The sequence below is a fragment of the Heptranchias perlo genome, chromosome 10 (assembly GCF_035084215.1).
Source record: "Heptranchias perlo isolate sHepPer1 chromosome 10, sHepPer1.hap1, whole genome shotgun sequence".
NCBI lineage: Eukaryota > Metazoa > Chordata > Chondrichthyes > Hexanchiformes > Hexanchidae > Heptranchias > Heptranchias perlo.
In genome coordinates, this window is record NC_090334.1 from 4,455,975 (window position 1) to 4,476,327 (window position 20,353).

Here is a 20,353-nt window from a genome sequence, read left to right on the forward strand (position 1 = left end):
TGACCATATCAAAGATCAGGAGTACTGAGTTGAATTTTTAAAAGTTACTCGAGGTAAAGGGGGTGGGGAGAGGGGAACGGCAATGGACTTGGATAACATTGCCAGGAATCACCGACTCGCCTTGCAACTGTTTGAGTGCAGTTATAGTCTGTGACAGAGGGGGATCCTAGTGGGCCTGAGAACTACTGAGGAACCTCGATAACAAAGGCTGTTCCTCTGGATTGTCAAGGCACTTGCATCAGATGCTCTGGAGGATAGTGGAGTGATCCGAAAGGAACAGGCAAGATCTCATGTGTGTCAGGAACGTGTATGATAGATTTGGCTTTATACCAGATAGCAAAATAAGGTTCAGGGGGGATCTCCTTACACAGCTTTCATCGATTTTTCATAAGGCTTTTGGCCTAGTGGTTCATTTGGCCCTCAATCTGAGGCAGGAAGCTATTAGGCAATTCTGGGATTTTATTCAGGATGTGTACTCCAGCCCCAAGATCAGTGTACGGGTGGATGGGAGACTCCCTGAACCTATCTCTCTCGAAAGAGGATTCAATGTCATTGGGTGGACTCCGAGTGCCTGCTCTTTCTGAAGATGCTGTAGCGCTCCTTTTCACATTTGATACTGTGTTCCTGGCAGAATCACCGGGGGATCCAGTGAGCTATAGTCATCATTGTGAGCCAATGGGCTCACCAATGGGATATGGTGGTGGATGGCACAAGTGCGGTATTATACGTGTTGTGTGGCTTTACTGCCGTGCTAAATGGGATAGATTCAGAACAGATCTGGCAGCTCAAAACTGGGCATCTACGAGGCACTGTGGGCCATCAGCAGCAGCAGAATTGTATTCCAGCACAATCTGTAACCTCATGGCCCGGCATATTCCTCACTCTACCATTACCAACAAGCCAGGGGATCAACCCTGGTTCAATGAGGAGTGTAGAAGAGCATGCCAGGAGCAGTATCAGGCGTACCTAAAAATGAGGTGCCAACCTGGTGAAGCTACAACTCAGGACTACATGCATGCTAAACAGCAGAAGCAACATGCTATAGACAGAGCTAAGCGATTCCACAACCAATGGATCAGATCAAAGCTCTGCAGTCCTGCCACATCCAGTCGTGAACGGTAGTGGACAATTAAACAACTAACGGGAGGAGGAGGCTCTGCAAACATCCTGATCCTCAATGATGGCGGAGTCCAGCACATGAGTGCAAAAGACGAGGCTGAAGCGTTTGCAACCATCTTCAGCTAGAAGTGCCGAGTGGATGATCCATCTTGGCCTCCTCCCACCATCACAGAAGGCAGTCTTCAGCCAATTCGATTCACTCCATGTGATATCAAGAAACGGCTGAGTGCACTACATACAGCAAAGGCTATGGGCCCCGACAACATCCCGGCTGTAGTGCTGAAGAGTTGTGCTCCAGAACTAGCTGCGCCTCTCGCCAAGCTGTTCCAGTACAGCTACAACACTGGCATCTACCCGACAATGTGGAAAATTGCCCAGGTATGTCCTGTCCACAAAAAGCAGGACAAATCCAATCTGGCCAATTACCGCCCCATCAGTCTACTCTCAATCATCAGCAAAGTGATGGAAGGTGTCGTCGACAGTGCTATCAAGCGGCACTTACTCACCAATAACTTGCTCACCGATGCTCAGTTTGGGTTCCGCCAGGACCACTCGGCTCTAGACCTCATTACAGCCTTGGTCCAAACATGGACAAAAGAGCTGAATTCCAGAGGTGAGGTGAGAGTGACTGCCCTTGACATCAAGGCAGCATTTGACCGAGTGTGGCACCAAGGAGCCCTAGTAAAATTGAAGTCAATGGTAATCAGGGGGAAAACTCTCCAGTGGCTGGAGTCATACCTAGCACAAAGCAAGATGGTAGTGGTTGTTGGAGGCCAATCATCTCAACCCCAGGTCATTGCTGCAGGAGTTCCTCAAGGCAGTGTCCTAGGCCCAACCATCTTCAGCTGCTTCATCAATGACCTTCCCTCCATCATAAGTTCAGAAATGGGGATGATCGCTGATGATTGCACAGTGTTCAGTTCCATTCGCAACCCCTCACATAATGAAGCAGTCCGTGCCCGCATGCAGCAAGACCTGGACAACATCCAGGTTTAGGCTGATAAGTGGCAAGTAACATTCGCACCAGACAAGTGCCAGGCAATGACCATCTCCAACACGAGAGAGTCTAACCACCTCCCCTTGACATTCAACGGCATTACCATCACCGAATCCCCCACCATCAACATCCTGGGGGTCACCACTGACCAGAAACTTAACTGGACCAGCCACATAAATACTGTGGCTACAAAAGCAGGTCAGAGGCTGGGTATTCTGCAGCGAATGACTCACCTCCTGACTCCCCCAAGCCTTTCCACCATCTACAAGGCACAAGTCAGGAGTGTGATGGAATACTCTCCACTTGCCTGGATGAGTACAGCTCCAACAACACTCAAGAAGTTCGACACCATCCAGGACAAAGCAGCCCGCTTGATTGGCACCCCATCCACCACCCTAAACATTCACTCCCTTCACCACCGGCGCACAGTGGCTGCAGTGTGTACCATTCACAGGATGCACTGCAGCAACTCACCAAGGTTTCTTCGACAGCACCTCCCAAACCCGCGACCTCTACCACCTAGAAGGACAAGGGCAGCAGGCACATGGGAATAACACCACCTGCATGTTCCCCTCCAAGTCACACACCATCCCGAATTGGAAATATATCGCCGTTCCTTCATCGTCGCTGGGTCAAAATCCTGGAACTCCCTTCCTAACGGCACTGTGGGAGAACCGTCACCACACGGACTGCAGCGGTTCAAGGCAGCTCACCACCACCTTCTCAAGGGCAATTAGGGATGGGCAATAAATGCTGGTCTTGCCAGCGACGCCCACATCCCATGAACGAATAAGAAAAAATGATGGGCTTGCATGGCTCGAAGGTGCTGACTGGAAAATACACGGGGCACCTGTCCTAGTTGTTGATTCCTGTGGGCACCTTGATGGATGCCAACCTCAACCTGGATACATTCCTCCAGGACTGTACTGAGAAAGGCTGAAGGGCATTTTGGTCATTCTCCAGTGACAGCGAAATCCCAAAATCCCCTTGTGATGTATAGCACATGCTTCCAAACAGTTCTCATCCCTGCTTCAGAGCTCCCAGGTAAGCAATGCAAGAACTTCCCGTCGCCCATGTGCAAGATCCAGAACCAAGCTTCAAAGTACATTTGTAGCAAAAAGCCAAGTGACTGCAGGGAGGGTGTGTTCTGGCCATTGAATACGCTGGGAACGGGGGGCACACCTGTTTGGTAAAGCCCATCACATGAGGACCTGGGCTAAGCAGCTGCTGATGAGTAAGGCTGTATACAGCATTGGGCTTGAACATCTAGAACATCGAAGTTGGCTGGTATAGGCAAACTTCCCCACAGAGGTGCTGCCACTACACTGAAAGCAAATTGTTGCTGGAGGCAAAGTATGAGAGCACGCGCTCATATATCCAGGGCTTTGTGGTTGGGCTACAGAGAGACAATGCAGCTGGTGCTAAGCTCCGCAGCTCCTCCTGTTGGAATTACTGTTCCGCGGTGTACTGCCTGAGTCCATACTGTGGTCAAGATGATGATGTTGATGGTCTCGCAGATCACATGGTGAGTTGTGCTGATCAATGTGCCATTCATAAGGAGCTCCTGCTGTCCACCTAACATAGACTCAATCCACACTGACGACCTAGTGAACGGCCATTTTGAAGGGGGGGAATATATTAGTTTGTCTCTTTGAGTTGAGGTGGTTCCAAGGTGATATGCCTGATGATACAAGCTCATAACCAAGTCAACAACCGTGGTAGACTTGGTAATCTGAGATCTGAACCAGGCAAGTCCACAGTATTCCAGGGTACAGTTAAAGGTTAACCTTCTAGTCTAGCCCACTAATGGAATCTGGAGGGATAGACCTATTGCTGAAGATTGGCAGTCTTCCAACTCAGCTTCCGACAACTCTGCGAGGCAATCACCTAAAGTGTGGTTCTAGCTTGGTAAGGTGTAGGAAGCTCAGCAGTGTTCTGTATTAGTAAGCTGCTGGGTTTTTGTTGGTTAAACTCTAGTAATGTTCCTCGGTTGTGCCAAGCTCCACCTAAACTCTTTGGACATGCTTCAGTGGGATCTTCCTGTATGGCATGAAAGTTTGCGTTCCATATTGGGAAAATAGAATTCAAAGGTGGGTGTAGATTTCTCAGCTTCATTTGGAGACTATAAAATGTGGCAATATGTTTCTGCTTATAGCAAACATAGGAACGGGAGTGGGCCATTCAGCCCCTTGAGCCTGTTCCACTATTCAATTAGACAGGGACTGTGGAAGGAGATTAAATGGGAGGCTGGAGTCCATTATAGGGTAGATTGTATAGGGATTATGAGAGGAGATTCAATGGGTGGGGTAGAGTCCATGGTAGGGTAGAGGATACATGGGCTGTGGGAGGAGATTCAATGGGTGGGGTGGAGACAATGATAGGGTAGAGTATACAGGGACTGTGGGAGGAGATTCAATGGGTGGGTAGGGTCCACGATAGGGTAGAGGATACATGGGCTGTGGGAGGAGATTCAATGGGTGGGGTAGAGTCAATGATAGGGTAGAGTATACAGGGACTGTGGGAGGAAATTAAATGGGTGGGTAGGGTCCATAGTAGGGTAGAGGATACACGGGCTGTGGGAGGAGATTCAATGGGTGGGGGAGGCCAAGATAGGAGAGAGTGTACATTGAATTGAGTGAGATTAAGGGGCCGAATTGTTTCCTGTTTTAGATATTTGACATTGTTCTGCCCTGTATTTGGTACAGGTGAGGATTTTCATTAATGACATGTTCACGGAGCTGAAGGATGGGGTCGCCCTCATTTCTCTACTGGAACTCATCTCGGGAGAGAAGCTGAGCAGACCCAACAGCGGCAGAATGAGAGTCCACTACCTGGAGAACAACAGCAAGGCCATTGCCTTCCTGAAAACCAAGGTAAAGATACCAGTCTGAGTGTGAGACCTGGCCCAACCTCAGAATTTTATTTATGTACATCATACCTCATTACAAGAAACTTGTTCCATTACGTCTCAAGCGGTATATCCCTGAGATGGGATGTGTGCACAATGTCCCCGTGACGCAGTGTGTACACGATGTCTCTGAGTTGTGCTGTGTGCACAATGTCTCTGAGACAGGATGTGTGCACGATGTCCCTGAGATGCGGTGTGTACACAATGTCTCTGAGATGGGGTGTGTGTGCACGATGTCCCTTGGACGGGGTGTGTAACAATGTCCCTGAACTGCGCTGTGTGCACAATGTCTCTGAGCTGTGCTGTGTGCACGATGTCCCTGAACTGCACTGTGTTGACGATGTCCCTGAGATGGGGTGTGTGCATAATGTCGCTGAGCTGTGCTGTGTGCACAGTCCCTGAGACAGGGTGTGCGCACGATGACCCTGAATTGCTGTGTGTTCACAATATCCCTGAGTTGTGCTGTGTGCACGATGTCTCTGAGATGTGGTGTGTACACAGTGTCTCTGAGACAGGGTATGTGCACGTTGTCCCTGAGTTGGGGTGTGTGCACAAAGTCCCTAAGATGGGGTGTGTGCACAATGTCCCTGAGCTGTGCTGTGTGCACAATGAACCTGAGATGGGGTGTGTGCATGATGACCCTGAGCTGTGTTGTTTGTACGATGTCTCTGATGTGGGCTGTGTGCACAATGTCCCTGAGACCTGTTATGTGCACGATGTCTCTGAGACGCGGTGTGTGCACGATGTCGCTGAGACCCGTTATGTGCACAATGTCCCTGAGACCCGTTATGTGCACGATGTCGCTGAGACGCGGTGTGTGCACGATGTCGCTGAGACGCGGTGTGTGCACGATGTCGCTGAGACGCGGTGTGTGCACGATGTCGCTGAGACGCGGTGTGTGCACGATGTCGCTGAGACGCGGTGTGTGCACGATGTCCCTAAGACAGGACGGACTCCACTTAAATCGGGCTGGGACCAGTGTCCTGGCGAATCAAAGAAATAGGGCGGCAGATAGGGCTTTAAACTAAAAATGGGAAGGGGGAGGGTTCAGGTACGGGTAAATTTATAAATCTAAAGAGAAAAGTAAAGGCCAGAGAGCAGTGTAGCGATAAGTAGAGTGTGTCAGGAAGGGACAGAGAGTTTAACGGTAATAGTGCATCAGTGAATAAGGTCAAATCAGGGAAAAGTAGTAAAAGGTTAAAATTAAAGGCGCTTTATCTGAATGCACGAAGCATTTGTAACAAGAATAGACGAATTAATGGCACAAAAAGAGATAAATGGGTTTGATCTAGTAGCCATTACTGACATGTGGTTGCAAGGTGACCAAGGTTGGGAACTAAATATTCCAGCGTACTTGACTTTTCAAAAAGACAGACAAAATGGAAAAGGAGTGGGGTAGCCCTGATAATATAGGATGACATTAGGACAGTAGTGAGAAAGGATCTTGGCTAGGAAGATCAGGAGGTAGAATCAGTAAGGGTGGAGATAAGAAATAATAAGAGGCAGAAAACACTGGTGGGAGCAGTTTATAGGCCCCATGACAGTAGTTATACTGTTGGACAGAGTATTAATCAAGAAATAAGAGGAGCTTGTAACAAAGCTAATGCAGTTATCATGGGGGACTTTAATCCTCATATAGACTGGGCAAATCAAATTTGCAAAAGTAGTTTGGAGGACGAGTTCATGAAATGCATTCGAGACAGTTTCCGAGAACAATACGCCGTGGAACCAACCGCAGAACAGGCTATTTTAGATCTTCTCTTGTGTATTGAGACAGGGTTAATTAGTAATAATAGTAAGGGATCCTCTGGGGAAGAGTGATCATAATATGATAGAATTTCACAATGAGTTCGAGAATGACGTACTTAAGTCCAAAACTAGAGTCTTAAATGTAAACAAAGCCAATTACTTAGGTATGAGGGGCGAGTTGGCTAAGGCAGACTGGGAAATTAGATTAAAAGGTATGACTGTAGATAAGCAATGGCAAACATTTAAAGAAATATTTCATAATTCTCAATGAATATACATTCCATTGAGGAATAAAAACTTCACGGGAAAAGTGATCCATTCGTGGCTAACTAAAGAAGTTAAGGATAGTATTAGATTAAAAGAGGAGGCTTATAATGTTGCCAAAAGAGTAGTAAGCCTGAGGATTGGGAGAGTTTTAGAAACCAGCGAAGGATGACAAAAAATTTGATGGAGGGAGAAAATAGAATATGAGAGTAAACTAACAAGAAATCATAATAGGGAATAAGGGAATGGCAGAGACGTTAAACAAATATTTTATATCTGTCTTCACAGTAGAAGATACAAAAAATACCAGAAATAGAGTGAGGAACTTAAAGTAATTAATATTAGTAAAGAAAAAGTACTGGAGAAATTAATGGGACTAAAAGCCGACAAATCCCCTGGACCTGATGGCCTACGTCCTAGGGTTCTAAGAGAGGTGGCCGTAGAGATAGTGGATACATTGGTTGTGATCTTCCAACATTCCCTAGATTCTAAAACGGTCCCAGTGGAGTGGAAGGCAGCAAATGTAACTACTATTCAGGAAAGATGGGAGAGAGAAAACAGGGAATTACAGGCCAGTTAGCCTGACAGCAGTAGTTGGGAAAATAGAATCATAGAATGGTTACAGCACAGAAGGAGGCCATTCGGCCTGTTGAGCCCGTGCCTGCTTTCTGCAAGAGCAATCCAGCTAGTCCCACTCCCCTGCCCTTTCCCTGTAGCCCTGCAAATTTTTTTCGCTTCAAGTACTTATCCAGTTCCCCTTTGAAAGCCACGATTGAATCTGCCTCCACCACCCCCTCAGGCAGTGCATTCCAGATCATAACTACTCACTGTGTAAAAAAGTTTTTCCTCATTTGGTTCTTTTGTCAATTACCTTAAATCTATGTCCTCTGGTTCTTGACCCTTCCGCCAATGGGAACAGTTTCTCTCTATCTACTCTGTCTAGACCCTTCATGATTTTGAATACCTCTATCAAATCTCCTCTCAACCTTTCTGCTCGAAGGAGAACAACCCCAGCTTCTCCAGTCTATCCATGTAACTGAAGTCCCTCATCCCTGGAAGCATTCTAGTAAATCTTTTCTGCACTCTCTCTAAGGCCTTCACATCCTTCCTAAAGTCCGGTGCCCAGAACTGGACACAATACTCCAGTTGTGGCCGAACCAGTGTTTTATAAAGGTTCAATATAACTTCCTTGCTTTTGTACTCTTTGCCTCTATTTATAAAGCCCAGGATCCCGTATGCTTTTTTAACCACTTTCTCAACCTGTTCTGCCACGTTCAAAGATTTGTGCACATATCCCCCCAGATCTCTCTGTTCTTGCACCCCCTTTAGAATTGTATCCTTTAGTTTATATTGCCTCTCCTCGTTCTACCTACCAAAATGCATTACTTCGCACTTCTCTGCGTTAAATTTCATCTGCCACGTGTCCACCCATTCCACCAGCCCGTCTATATCCTCTTGAAGTCTATCACTCTCCTTCTCACTGTTCACTACACTTCCATGTTTTGTGTCACCTGCAAATTTTGAAATTGTGCCCTGTACACCCAAGTCCAAGTCATTAATAGATATCAAAAAAAGCAGTGGTCCTAGTACCGACCCCTGGGGAACACCACTGTATACCTTCTTTCAGTCCGAAAAACAACCATTCACCACTACTCTCTATTTCCTGTCACTTAGCCAATTTCGTATCCATGCTGCCACTGCCCCTTTTATTCCACGGGCTTAAACTTTGCTGACAAGCCTATTATGTGGCACTTTATCAAACGCCTTTTGGAAGTCCATATACACCACATCAACCGTATTGCTCCCATCTACCCTCTCTATTTTCTCATCATAAAACTCAATCAACTTAGTTAAATATGATTTGCCTTTAACAAATCCATGCTGGCAGTCTTAATTTATTCACACTTGTCCAAGTGACTGTTAATTTTGTCCCGGATTGTCGCTTCCATAAGTTTCCCCACCACCGAGGTTAAACTAACTGGCCTGTAGTTGCTGGGTTTATCCTTACCCTTTCTTAAATAAGAGTGTAACATTTGCATTTCTCCGGTCCTCTGGCATCACCCCCGTATCTAAGGATGATTGGAAGATTATGGCCAGCACCTCTGCAATTTCCATCCTTACTTCCCTCAGCAACATAAGGGTGACTTATCTACTTTAAGTACAACCAGCCTTTCTAGTACCTCCTCTTTATCAATTTTCAGCCCATCCAGTATCTCAACTATTTCCTCTTTTACTGTGACTTTGCCAGCATTCTTCTTCCTTGGTAAAGACGGATGCTAAGTACTCATTTAGTACCTCAGCCATGCCCTCTGCCTCCATGCATAGGTCTCCTTTTTGCTCCATAATTGGCCCCACCCCTCCTCTTACTACCCATTTACTATTGATATGCCAATATAAGACTTTTGGATTCCCTTTTATGTTAGTTGTCAGTAAATACTCTCTCTTTGCGCCTCTTATTTCCTTTTTCACTTCCCTTCTGAACTTTTTACATTCAGCCTGGTTCTCACTTGTATTATCAACCTGACATCTGTCATACGCCCCCTTTTTCTGCTTCATCTTCCTCTCTATCTCTTTCATCACTTGGCTCTGGGTTTGGTTGCCTTCCTGTTCTCCCTCGTGGGAATGTACCTAGACTGTACCCGAACCATCTCCCCTTTAAAGGCCGCCCATTGTTCAATTACAATTTTGTTTGCCAATCTTTGATTCCAATTTACCCAGGCCAGATCTGTTCTCAATCCACTGAAATTGGCCCTCCTCCAATTAAGTATTTTACTCTAGATTGCTCCTTGTCCTTTTCCATAGCTAATCTAAACCTTATGATACTATGATCACTGTTCCCTAAATGTTCCCTCACTGACACTTGACCCACTTCATGACCCCTCCCCTTCCCCCCCTCCCCTCCCCCCCCTCCCCTCCCCCCCCCTCTCCCCCCCTCCCCCTCTCCCCCCCTCCCCCCCTCCCCTTCCCCCCTCCCCCTCCCCCCTCCCCCTCCCCCCCTCCCCCTCCCCCTCCCCCCCTCCCCTTCCCCCCTCCCCTTCCCCCCTCCCCCCCCTCCCCTCCCCCCTCCCCCCCCTTCCCCCCCCCTCCCCTCCCCCCTCCCCCCCCCTTCCCCCCTCCCCTCCCCCCTCTCCCCCCCCCTCCCCTCCCCTTCCCCAGATCCAGCAATGCCTCCTTCCTCGTTGGGCCGGAAACGTACTGATGAAGAAAGTTCTCCTGAACACACTTCAAAAATTCTTCCCCCTCTCTGCCCTTTACACTGTTACTATCCCAGTCTACATTAGGATAGTTGAAGTCCCCAGTTATCACTACTCTATGGCTCTTGCACCTCTCTGTAATTTCCCTGCAAATTTGCTCCTCGATATCCTTCCCACTAATTGGTGGCCTATAGAATCCACCCAGTAGTGTAATGGCACCTCTATTGTTTCTTAACTCTAACCAAATAGATTCTGTTCTTGACCCCTCCAGGACATCATCTCTCTCTAGCACTGCAATATTCTCCTTAATCAATACTGCCGGAATGCTGCAATCCATTATTAAGGATGTGGTAACGGGGCACTTAGAAAATCATAATATGCTTAGGCAGAGTTAACATGGTTTTATGAAAGGGAAATCATGTTTGACAAATTTATTACAGTTTTTTAAGAATATAACTAGCAGTGTGGATAAAGGGAACCAGTGGATGTAGTATTTGGATTTTCAAAATGCATTTGTTAAGGTGCCACATAAAAGGTTGTTACACAAGGTAAAGGTTCATGGGGTTGAGGGTATTATATTAGCATGGATAGAGGATTGGTTAACGGACAGGAAACAGAGAGCAGGAATATATGGGTCATTTTCAGGTTGGTAGGCTGTAACTAGTGGGGTGCCACAAGGATCAGTGCTTGGACCTCAGTTATTTACAATCTATATTAATGACTTAGATGAAGGGACCGAGTGTAATGTATCCAAGTTTGCTGACGATACAAAGCTAGGTGGGAAAGTAAGCTGTGAGGAGGACACAGAGTCTGCAAAGGGATTTAGACAGGTTAAGTGAGTGGGCAAGAAGGTGGCAGATGGAGTATAATGTGGGGAAATGTGAGGTTATTCACTTTGGTGGGAAGAATAGAACAACAGAATATTCTTTAAATGGTGAGAAACTATTAAATGTTGGTGTTCAGAGATATTTGTGTGTCCTTGTACACGAATCACAGAAACTTCACATGTAGGTACAGCAAGCAATTAGGAAGGCAAGTGGTATGTTGGCCTTTATTGTAAGGGGGTTGGTGTACAAGAGTAAGGAAGTCTTGCTGCAATTGTACAGGGCTTTGATGAGACTTTGGTGGAGTACTGTGTACAGTTTTGGTCTCCTTACCTGCTCCGGTGCAATGAAGCTTCACTTGATTGATTTCTGGGATGAGAGGGTAGTCTTAGAGGAGAAATTGAGTAGAATGAGCCTATACTCTCTGGGGTTTAGAAGAATGAGAGGTGATCTCATTGAGATTAAGGTTCTGAGAGGGCTTGACAGGGTAGATGCTGAGAGGCTGTTTCCCCTGGCTGGAGAGTCTAGAACTAGGGGGCATAGTCTCAGGATAAGGGGTCGGCCATTTAGGACTGAGATGAGGAGGAATTTCTTCATTCATACGGTTGTGAATCTTTGGAATTCTCTACCCCCAGCAGGCTGTGGATTCTCAGTCGTTGAGTATATTCAAGGCTGAGAACGATGGATTTTTGGACTCTAAGAGAATCGAGGGATATGGGGACCTGGCGCTAAAGTGGAGTTGAGGTCGAAGATCAGCCATGATCTTATTGAATGGTGAGCAGGCTTGAGGGGCCATATGGCCTACACCTGCTCCTATTTCTTATGTCCTTATTAGACGCGGTGTGTGCACGTTGTCCCTGTGATGCGGTGTGTGCACGATGTCCCTGTGACGCTGTGTGTGCACAATGTCTCTGTGACGCGGTGTGTGCGCGTTGTCCCTGAGACGCGGTGTGTGCACGTTGTCCCTGAGACGCGGTGTGTGCACAATGTCCCTGAGACGCGGTGTGTGCGCGCTGTCCCTGAGACGCGGTGTGTGCGCGCTGTCCCTGAGACGCGGTGTGTGCGCGCTGTCCCTGAGACGCGGTGTGTGCGCGCTGTCCCTGAGACGCAGTCCCTTAGCTGTTCTGTGTGCACAATTTCCCTAAGATGTGGTTTTTAAGGTTACTATGCTGCTGTTTCCCATTGCTCACAGGTAAACGTGGACCTGATTGGTCCTGAAAACATCGTGGATGGCGACCGCACCCTAATCCTGGGTTTGATCTGGATGATTATTCTGCGATTTCAGATCGCCTCCATCACACTCGATGAGGTAAGACAAACCTTTCCTTTTGGGTGTGAACGACTGCTCAGAATGTCACTCCCTCCCGGTTTGAATAGGCATAGATTTGACCGATCTGGTGAAATGTTAGGCTTGTGTTTGAGTGCACAGTCTGCCACTCCCTCCATCTCCATCTACACAGTGATCAGCTGGCTACACCTGATCCATAATGCACCACACTGCCAATTGAAAGGTAGCAATGGTATAGTTTCAGCCGTGGCTCAGTTGGCAGCACTCTGGTCTCTGAGTCAGGTGGTCAGATAGGGAAGGAAAGAAAGGAGGGGATGGCAGTATTGATCAAAGAAACTATTATAGCACTGGAAAAGGATGATGTAGTTGATGGGTCAGACTGAATCTATTTGGTTAGAATTAGGGAACAATAGAGGAGCTATTACCCTGCTGGGTGCATACTATAGGCTGCCAAGTAGTGGGAAGGAGAGAGAGGAGCAAATTTGCAGGCAAATTACGGAAAGATGCAAGAACTATAGAATAATGATAATGGGGGACTTCAATTATCCCAATATAGACTAGGAAAATACTAGTGTAAAGGGCAAAGAGGGGGAGGAATTCCTGAAATGTGTACATGAGAACTTTCTTGATCAGTTTGTTCCCAGCCTGAGGAAGGAAGCAGTGCTGGATCTAGTTCTGGGGCATGAAGTGGGGCCAGTGGAGCATGTTTCAGTGGGGGAGCATTTAGGGAACAAAGCTTGATGAAGTCAAATATTAAACCATATGCATTTTCAGAAAGCTTGTGACAGTGTTGCATATTGGTGGGTAATGAAAGAGGCCCAAAACTTAGCATACCGGATACATGTAGTGAGGGGACAGCCTTTGGGTTGGCTGGACTCCTGAATTTCTTCATATAATTACGATGGAAGATCAGCGGCGTAAATGCCGGCTTGGCTGTTTCACCAGGGTTTTGGTGGGGGATTGGGGCAATCCCTGTGGGAATTCAGGGTCTTTACATCCTTTGTACGAAGCACAGGAAAAATACCAGAACTGAGAGGTTATAGCTATCAGGAAAGACTGAACAGGCTGGGGCTCTTTTCACTAGAACAGAGAAGGCTGAGGGGTGACCTGATAGAGGTTTTTAAAATTATGAAGGGGTTTGATAGGGTAGACGTAGAGAAAATGTTTCCACTTGTGGGGGAGCCAAAATTAGGGGTCGTAAATATAAGATAGTCTCTAATGAATTCAGTAAGGAATTCAGGAGAAACCTCTTTACCCAGTGAGTGGTGAGAATGTGGAACTCGCTATCACGAGAAGTAATTGAGACGCATAGCATAGATGCATTTAAGGGGAAGCTAGATAAGTAGAAAGGAATAGACGGATATGTGGATAGGATTAGATGAAGTAGGGTGGGAGGAGGCTCGTGTGGAGCATAAACGCCAGCATAGATCAGTTGGGCCGAAAGGCCTTTTTCTGTGCTGTAAATTCAATGTAATTTTATGTACTATGTATGAAGGTGGGCTACATAGCCGCAGGATTTACTCTGTGGACTGTACAAAGTAAAGCCACTGCAACTTGAGCTGGAGTCTTGTGATAGTTGATGGTGTGGAGTTTGCTGCACGTTTGACACAGTCCTCTGGTGCGTGTAGCTGCTTGGTTCTACCTTTGACTGCACGATCCTCTGGGGTTTGTTGGTCAGCCTCAGGGGCTACTGACTGCTCCTAAGTCTTTTGGTTCACCTACTTTCTGTGCTGTCCTAGGATGAGTTTGATGCCAGCAGTGCCAAGCGTTCTGCCAAGGAGGCTCTGCTGATTTGGTGCCAGCGAAAGACGGCAGGATATGAGAATGTCGATATTCAGAACTTCTCATCGAGCTGGAAAGACGGACTGGCCTTCAATGCACTTATTCATGCTCACAGGTAACCACAAACTCATTTCATTTATTAGGGCCTGAAAGGAACATTGAATTACCACTCCATGGAATGGACAAAATATTCAGCAGGAAAGTGTGAGATTTCAAGTCCTTTTGGGTCATTGGTGCAGTGTCTGAAGCACCAGACATCCCTCATGTGCTGAGTCATGGTGGGCACGGGCTTATGGTGGGCGTGAAGGGCTGGGTTTACCACAGTTACCCTCAGTGGTCCCCAGGATGTGAAGGGGAAGAATGGGCTGAGATTCCTACTTCTTCTCACTATCCAGTGACCTCTGCTGGAAACTGCACACATGGATTTGAATGAAGAGGGGAAGGGGTTTGGCTACGGTAGAGACCCCACTGTTGAATAACCTGCCGATACTCTCTGTTTGGCTTACGCCTATCGAATGGCAACTGCCCGAGAGGCGCTGAAGTTCAGCCAACTTACTGGAATTGAACCCCAGCATGGATCAGCTCCCTGAGATACTGGGAATGGGGGACAGTCACATCCTGGAATCAAACCCCAGCATGGATCAGCTCCCTGAGATACTGGGAGTGGGGGACAGTCACATCCTGGAATCAAACCCCAGCATGGATCAGCTCCCTGAGATACTGGGAGTGGGGGACAGTCACATCCTGGAATCAAACCCCAGCATGGACCAGCTCCCTGAGATACTGGGAGTGGGGGACAGTCACATCCTGGAATCAAACCCCAGCATGGATCAGCTCCCTGAGATACTGGGAGTGGGGGACAGTCACATCCTGGAATCAAACCCCAGCATGGATCAGCACCCTGAGATACTGGGAATGGGGGACAGTCACATCCTGGAATCAAACCCCAGCATGGATCAGCACCCTGAGATACTGGGAATGGGGGACAGTCACATCTGTGCTGCCCCAGCTGAGACCGACTCAGTCAGCAACTCTGGAGCCTGGTGGTCTGGGCTAGATACCATAATGAGAAGTGTTGTTACTGATTGAGCCACAGGGTGGGGACAGGACCTGCTTGCTGTGAAGTTTTACGGTTCCCTGACTGTCAGCAGTTAACAGAGGATCTGTCTGTTCAATAAAAGCGCAGACAGTAAATAGCTTGTTTTTCTTTAAACTGGAACTTTGATACTGAGCAGGTCTGTATCGCAGAGTGCATTCCATTACTCAGGAGAAGTTGCCACACATTAAACAGTTAAACAGGATGCACGGTCTGGAATGCAGAATGTATTATTCCACAGCAAGCTGCTCCCACATTGTGTGTGGAGTAATTTAAAACAAGTGGAGTTTAAAACAATATCAGCCCTAATTAACTTTTGACAACTTGATTGTGGAGCAGGCCAGTAAGTGTTGGAACTTTCCAGCCCATGTTTAATACAGGGAATGTCCTAGAAGCACACATCAAGTGGCACCAGAGCATCCAGCCAGGTATGGACCAGGGATAGCCTGACTGACGAATGGACCCAGACACCCAGCTCCATTTGCTTCAGCTTGCAGCCATCACCTGGAATCGCACACGTGTTCATACGAATATACGAATTAAGAGTAGGAGTAGGCCATTCGGCCCCTTGACCCTGCTCTGCCATTTGATAAGATCATGGCTGATCTGATTGTGACCTCGACCCTACTTTCCCGTCTACCTACTATAACCTTTGACCCTCTTGTTAATCAGGAATCTATCTAACTCAGCCTTAAAAATATTCAATGACTCTGTCTCCACCGCTCTCTGGGGAAAGGAGTTCCACAGACTCACGACCCTCTGAGAGAAAAAATTTCTCCTCATCTCCGTCTTAAATGGGAGACCCCTTACTTTTAAACTGTGGCCCCTAGTTCTAGTCTCTCCCACGAGGGCAAACATCCTCTCAGCATCTATCCCTTCTAGTCCCCTCAGGATCTTATATGTTTCATTAAGATCACCTCTCATTCTTCTAAACTCAAATGTATACAGGCCCAACTTGTCCAACCTTTCCTCATAAGATAACCCCCTCATCCCAGGAATCAGTCGAGTGAACCTTCTCTGAACCACCTCCAAAGCAATTTTGTCCTTTCTTAAATAAGGAGAACAAAACTGCACACAGTATTCTCGATGTGGTCTCACCAATTCCCTGTACAGCTGTAGCAAAACATCTCTACTTTTATATTCCATTCCCCTTGCAATAAATGACAACATTCCATTTGCCTTCCTAATCACTTGCTGTACCTGCGTACTAACTATTTGTGATTCATGTACTAGGACACCCAGATCCCTCTGTACCTCAGAGTTCTGCAATCTCTCTCCATTTAAATAATATACTGCTTTTCTATTCCTCCTGCCAAAGTGGACAAGTTCACATTTTCCCACATTATACTCCATCTGCCAAATTTTTGCCCACTCACTTAATCTATCTATATCTCTTTGCAGACTCCTTATGTCCTCTTCACAACTTACTTTCCTACCTACCTTTGTGTCATCAGCAAATTTAGCAACCATACATTCGGACCCATCATCCAAGTCATTGATATAGATTGTAAATAGTTGAGGCCCAAGCACTGATCCCTGTGGCACTCCACTCGTTACATCTTGCCAACCTGAAAATGACCCATTTATGCCTACTCTCTGTTTCCTGTTAGCTAACCAATCCTTTATCCATGCTAATATGTTACCCCCTACACCATGAGCTCTTATTTTGTGTAGTAGCCTTTGATGTGGCACCTTTTCAAAAGCCTTCTGGAAATCCAAGTACACCACATCCACAGGATCCCCTTTATCCACATTGCTTGTTACTTTCTCAAAGAACTCTAATAAATTAGTCAAACACTATTTCCCTTTCACAAAGCCGTGTTGACTCTGCCTGATTGCATTGAGATTTTCAAAGTGCCCTGCTATAACCTCCTTAATAATAGATTCTAGCATTTTCCCTATGACAGATGTTAAGCTAACTGGCCTGTAGTTTCCTGCTTTCTGTCTCCCTCCTTTCTTGAATAGAGGAGTTACATTCGCTATATTCCAATCTGATGAGACCCTTCCAGAATCTAGGGAATTTTGGAAAATTAATACCAATGCATATTTTATCTCTGCAGCCACTTCTTTTAAGACCCTAGGATGAAGTCCGTCAGGACCTGGGGACTTGTCAGCTTTTAGTTCTAATAATTTTTTCAGGACCCTTTCTTTGGTGATTGTAAATGTTTAAAGTTCCTCCCTCCCTTTCACCTCTTGATTCACAGTTACTTCTGGCGTGTTATTTGTATCCTCTATAGTGAAGACGGACACAAAATATCTGTTCAGTTCATCCTCCATTTCCTTATTCTCCATTATTAATTGCCCAGACTCACACGCTAGAGGACCAACACTCACTTTACTTACACTTTTCCTTTTTAAATACCTGTAGAAACTCTTACCAACTGTTTTATATTTCTAGCTAGCTTTCTCTCGTAATCTAATTTCTCCCTCCTTATTATTCTTTTAGTCATTCTTTGCTGTATTTTATATTCTGACCAATCTTCTGACCTGCCACTAATCTTCACGGAATTGTATGCTTTTTCTTTCAATTTAATACTATCTTTAACTTCCTTAATGTGGAGATGCCAGTGATGGACTAGGGTGGACAAATGTAAGGAATCTTACAACACCAGGTTATAGTCCAACAGTTTTATTTGAAAATCACAAGCTTTCGGAGATTATCTCACTCACCTGACGAAGGAGATAATCTCCAAAATCTTGTGATTTTCAAATAAAACTGTTGGACTATAACCTGGTGTTGTAAGATTCCTTACATTAACTTCCTTAGTTAGCCATGGATGGTACGTCCTTCCCCTGAAGTCTTTCTTTCTCACTGGAATGTATCTTTGTTGAGTGTTATGAAATATCCCATTAAATGTCTGCCACTGCACCTCTACTGACATATCCCTTAACCTAAGTTCCCAGTTCACTTTAGCCAGCTCTGTCTTCCTGCCCTCATAACTGCCATTATTTAAGTTTAAAACACTAGTCTTAGACTTACTCTTCTCTCCCTCAAACTGAATGATCACTGCTACCTTAGAGGCTCCTTTACAATGAGATGATTAATTAATCCTGTGTCATTACACATTACCAGATATAGAATAGCCTGCTCTCTGGTTGGCTCTAGAACGTGCTGCTCTAAGAAACTGTCCCGAAAGCACTCTTTGAACTCATCTTCCAGGCTACCTTTGCCAATCAGATTCTTCCAATCTATATGTAGATTAAAATCACCCATGATTATCGCTGTTTCTTTCTCACAAGCCCCCATTATTTCTTCCTGTATACCCTGTCCTACAGTGTGGTTACTGTTAGGGGGCCTATAAACTACTCCCACAAGTGACTTCTTGCCTTTACTATTTCTGATCTCTACCCAAACTGATTCTACATCTTGGTCTTTAGAACGAAGGTCATTTCTCTCTCTTATACTCATGTCATCCTTAATTAACAGAGCTACCCCTCCACCTTTTCCTAGCTTCCTGTCTTTCCCAAATGTCAAGTATGTCAAATGTCATAGAAGAGTGAAGCCTCCTTCTGCTGCAGGATCACAGGGCAGGCTACCCTGCTCACCCAAAGCATCAGGGGAGCTGTGAGTGGAGCTCAGAACCTTCCTGCTCCTGTCAGGTGTTGGGGTTTTCTCCCCCTGTGTAGCTGACCCCTTCAAATATTGTAAGGAGGAACTAAACACAATGTGCTTTCAGTGCTCAGGTGACAAATAACACACGCACACGCACACACATGCATCTATGCTCACTCATACATGCAAACACACACAAGTACACACACACACACACACACACACACACACACACACACACGTATCCATACTCACTCATACATCCACGCACACACACTCTTGTATATACACATAATGAAGAAAATAAAGACCTTACATTTCTATCGCGCCTTTCATGACCTCAGGGCGTCCCATAGCCATTGAGGTACTTTTGAAGTGTAGTCACTGTTCTAATGTGGGAAACACGCATCCATGAGCATTCATACATGCATATACACATGCATCCATAAATTTATGCACACACATGCATTTACACAAGCAGTCATGAGTTACAATTGGCCTCAGGGCCCCTCGGTTAAAGAGGAAAAAAAGTAGCAAGGGCTACTGTTGCTGATCGCCATCCAGTGACACCTGTTGGAAAGTGTACGCGTGTGCGTGTGCGTGTGTGTGTGTGTGTGCGCACTAAGTGTGTGCGTGCCATGAAGAATGGCCACTTGGATGAGTTACCAGAGGGCTGCTGATGCCTGTACCCAGCAAGAGTCAGTGCCTTGAGGAGAGGAAGGAAAGTCAGGCATTTTTGCTAAAAGGGCAGCAGAAAGTTGAATTGTACGTGTGTGAATTCACCTCACAATCCGAGCCTTATATTTTTGAGTTAATAAGTTGGACAGACCCATCCTGTTGCTTGTGTTGTTATGGAAATGTATGTAATTCCTGAAAGTTTCTTGGTATGATTTGCAGACCTGATCTGATAAACTACAAGAACCTGAAACCAAACGATCCGATACGTAACCTAACTAACGCCTTCGATGTCGCGGAGAAGGTATTGGGCATTCCCACGCTCCTAGACCCGGACGATGTGGCTGTCCCTCACCCAGACGAGAGGTCCATCATGACCTACGTGTCCCTGTATTACCATTACTTCTCCAAAATGAGGCAAGGCCAGACTGTGCAGAAGAGGATTATAAAGGTACTGCAAGTATACTTTATTTATAATGTCGTTAATAGTGTTTTATTTCAGGAGAATCTCTCAATCACACTGCTTAAACAGCTGTTCTCTATCGCTCGCCCTGTTGAGACACCTCTCCTGGTTTAGACAGGTACAGTACGTTTGAACAGCTTCTGAATATCTGGGAAATTGGCTTTTGTTGGCTCATTCAAGAATGGCTGGGATGAGACGTTAAACTGAGGCCCCGTCTGCCCCCTCAGGTGGATGTAAAAGATCCTATGGCACTATTTGAAGAAGAGCAAGGGAGTTCTCCCAGGTGTACTGGCCAATATATATCCCCACCTCACATCACTAAAACAGATTATCTGGTCATTTATGTCATTGCTGTTCGTGGGATCTTGCTGTGTGCAAATTGGCTGCCATGTTTCCTACATTACAACATTGGCTATGAAACACTTTGGAAGGTCCTGAGGT

The 20,353-nt window shown here is 46.2% G+C and overlaps 1 protein-coding gene across 1 annotated transcript in view; it reads left to right on the plus strand.

Moving 5' to 3' along the window:
- Window positions 1–20,353, plus strand: part of sptbn5 (spectrin, beta, non-erythrocytic 5) — a 394,215-nt gene that overhangs the window by 18,636 nt on the left and 355,226 nt on the right. The window contains exons 3-6 of the mRNA XM_067991151.1: window positions 4,822–4,989; window positions 12,248–12,364; window positions 14,083–14,240; window positions 19,672–19,900. Of these exons, the coding sequence (XP_067847252.1) occupies window positions 4,822–4,989; window positions 12,248–12,364; window positions 14,083–14,240; window positions 19,672–19,900 (672 nt within the window). The remainder of the gene's footprint in view (window positions 1–4,821; window positions 4,990–12,247; window positions 12,365–14,082; window positions 14,241–19,671; window positions 19,901–20,353) is intronic.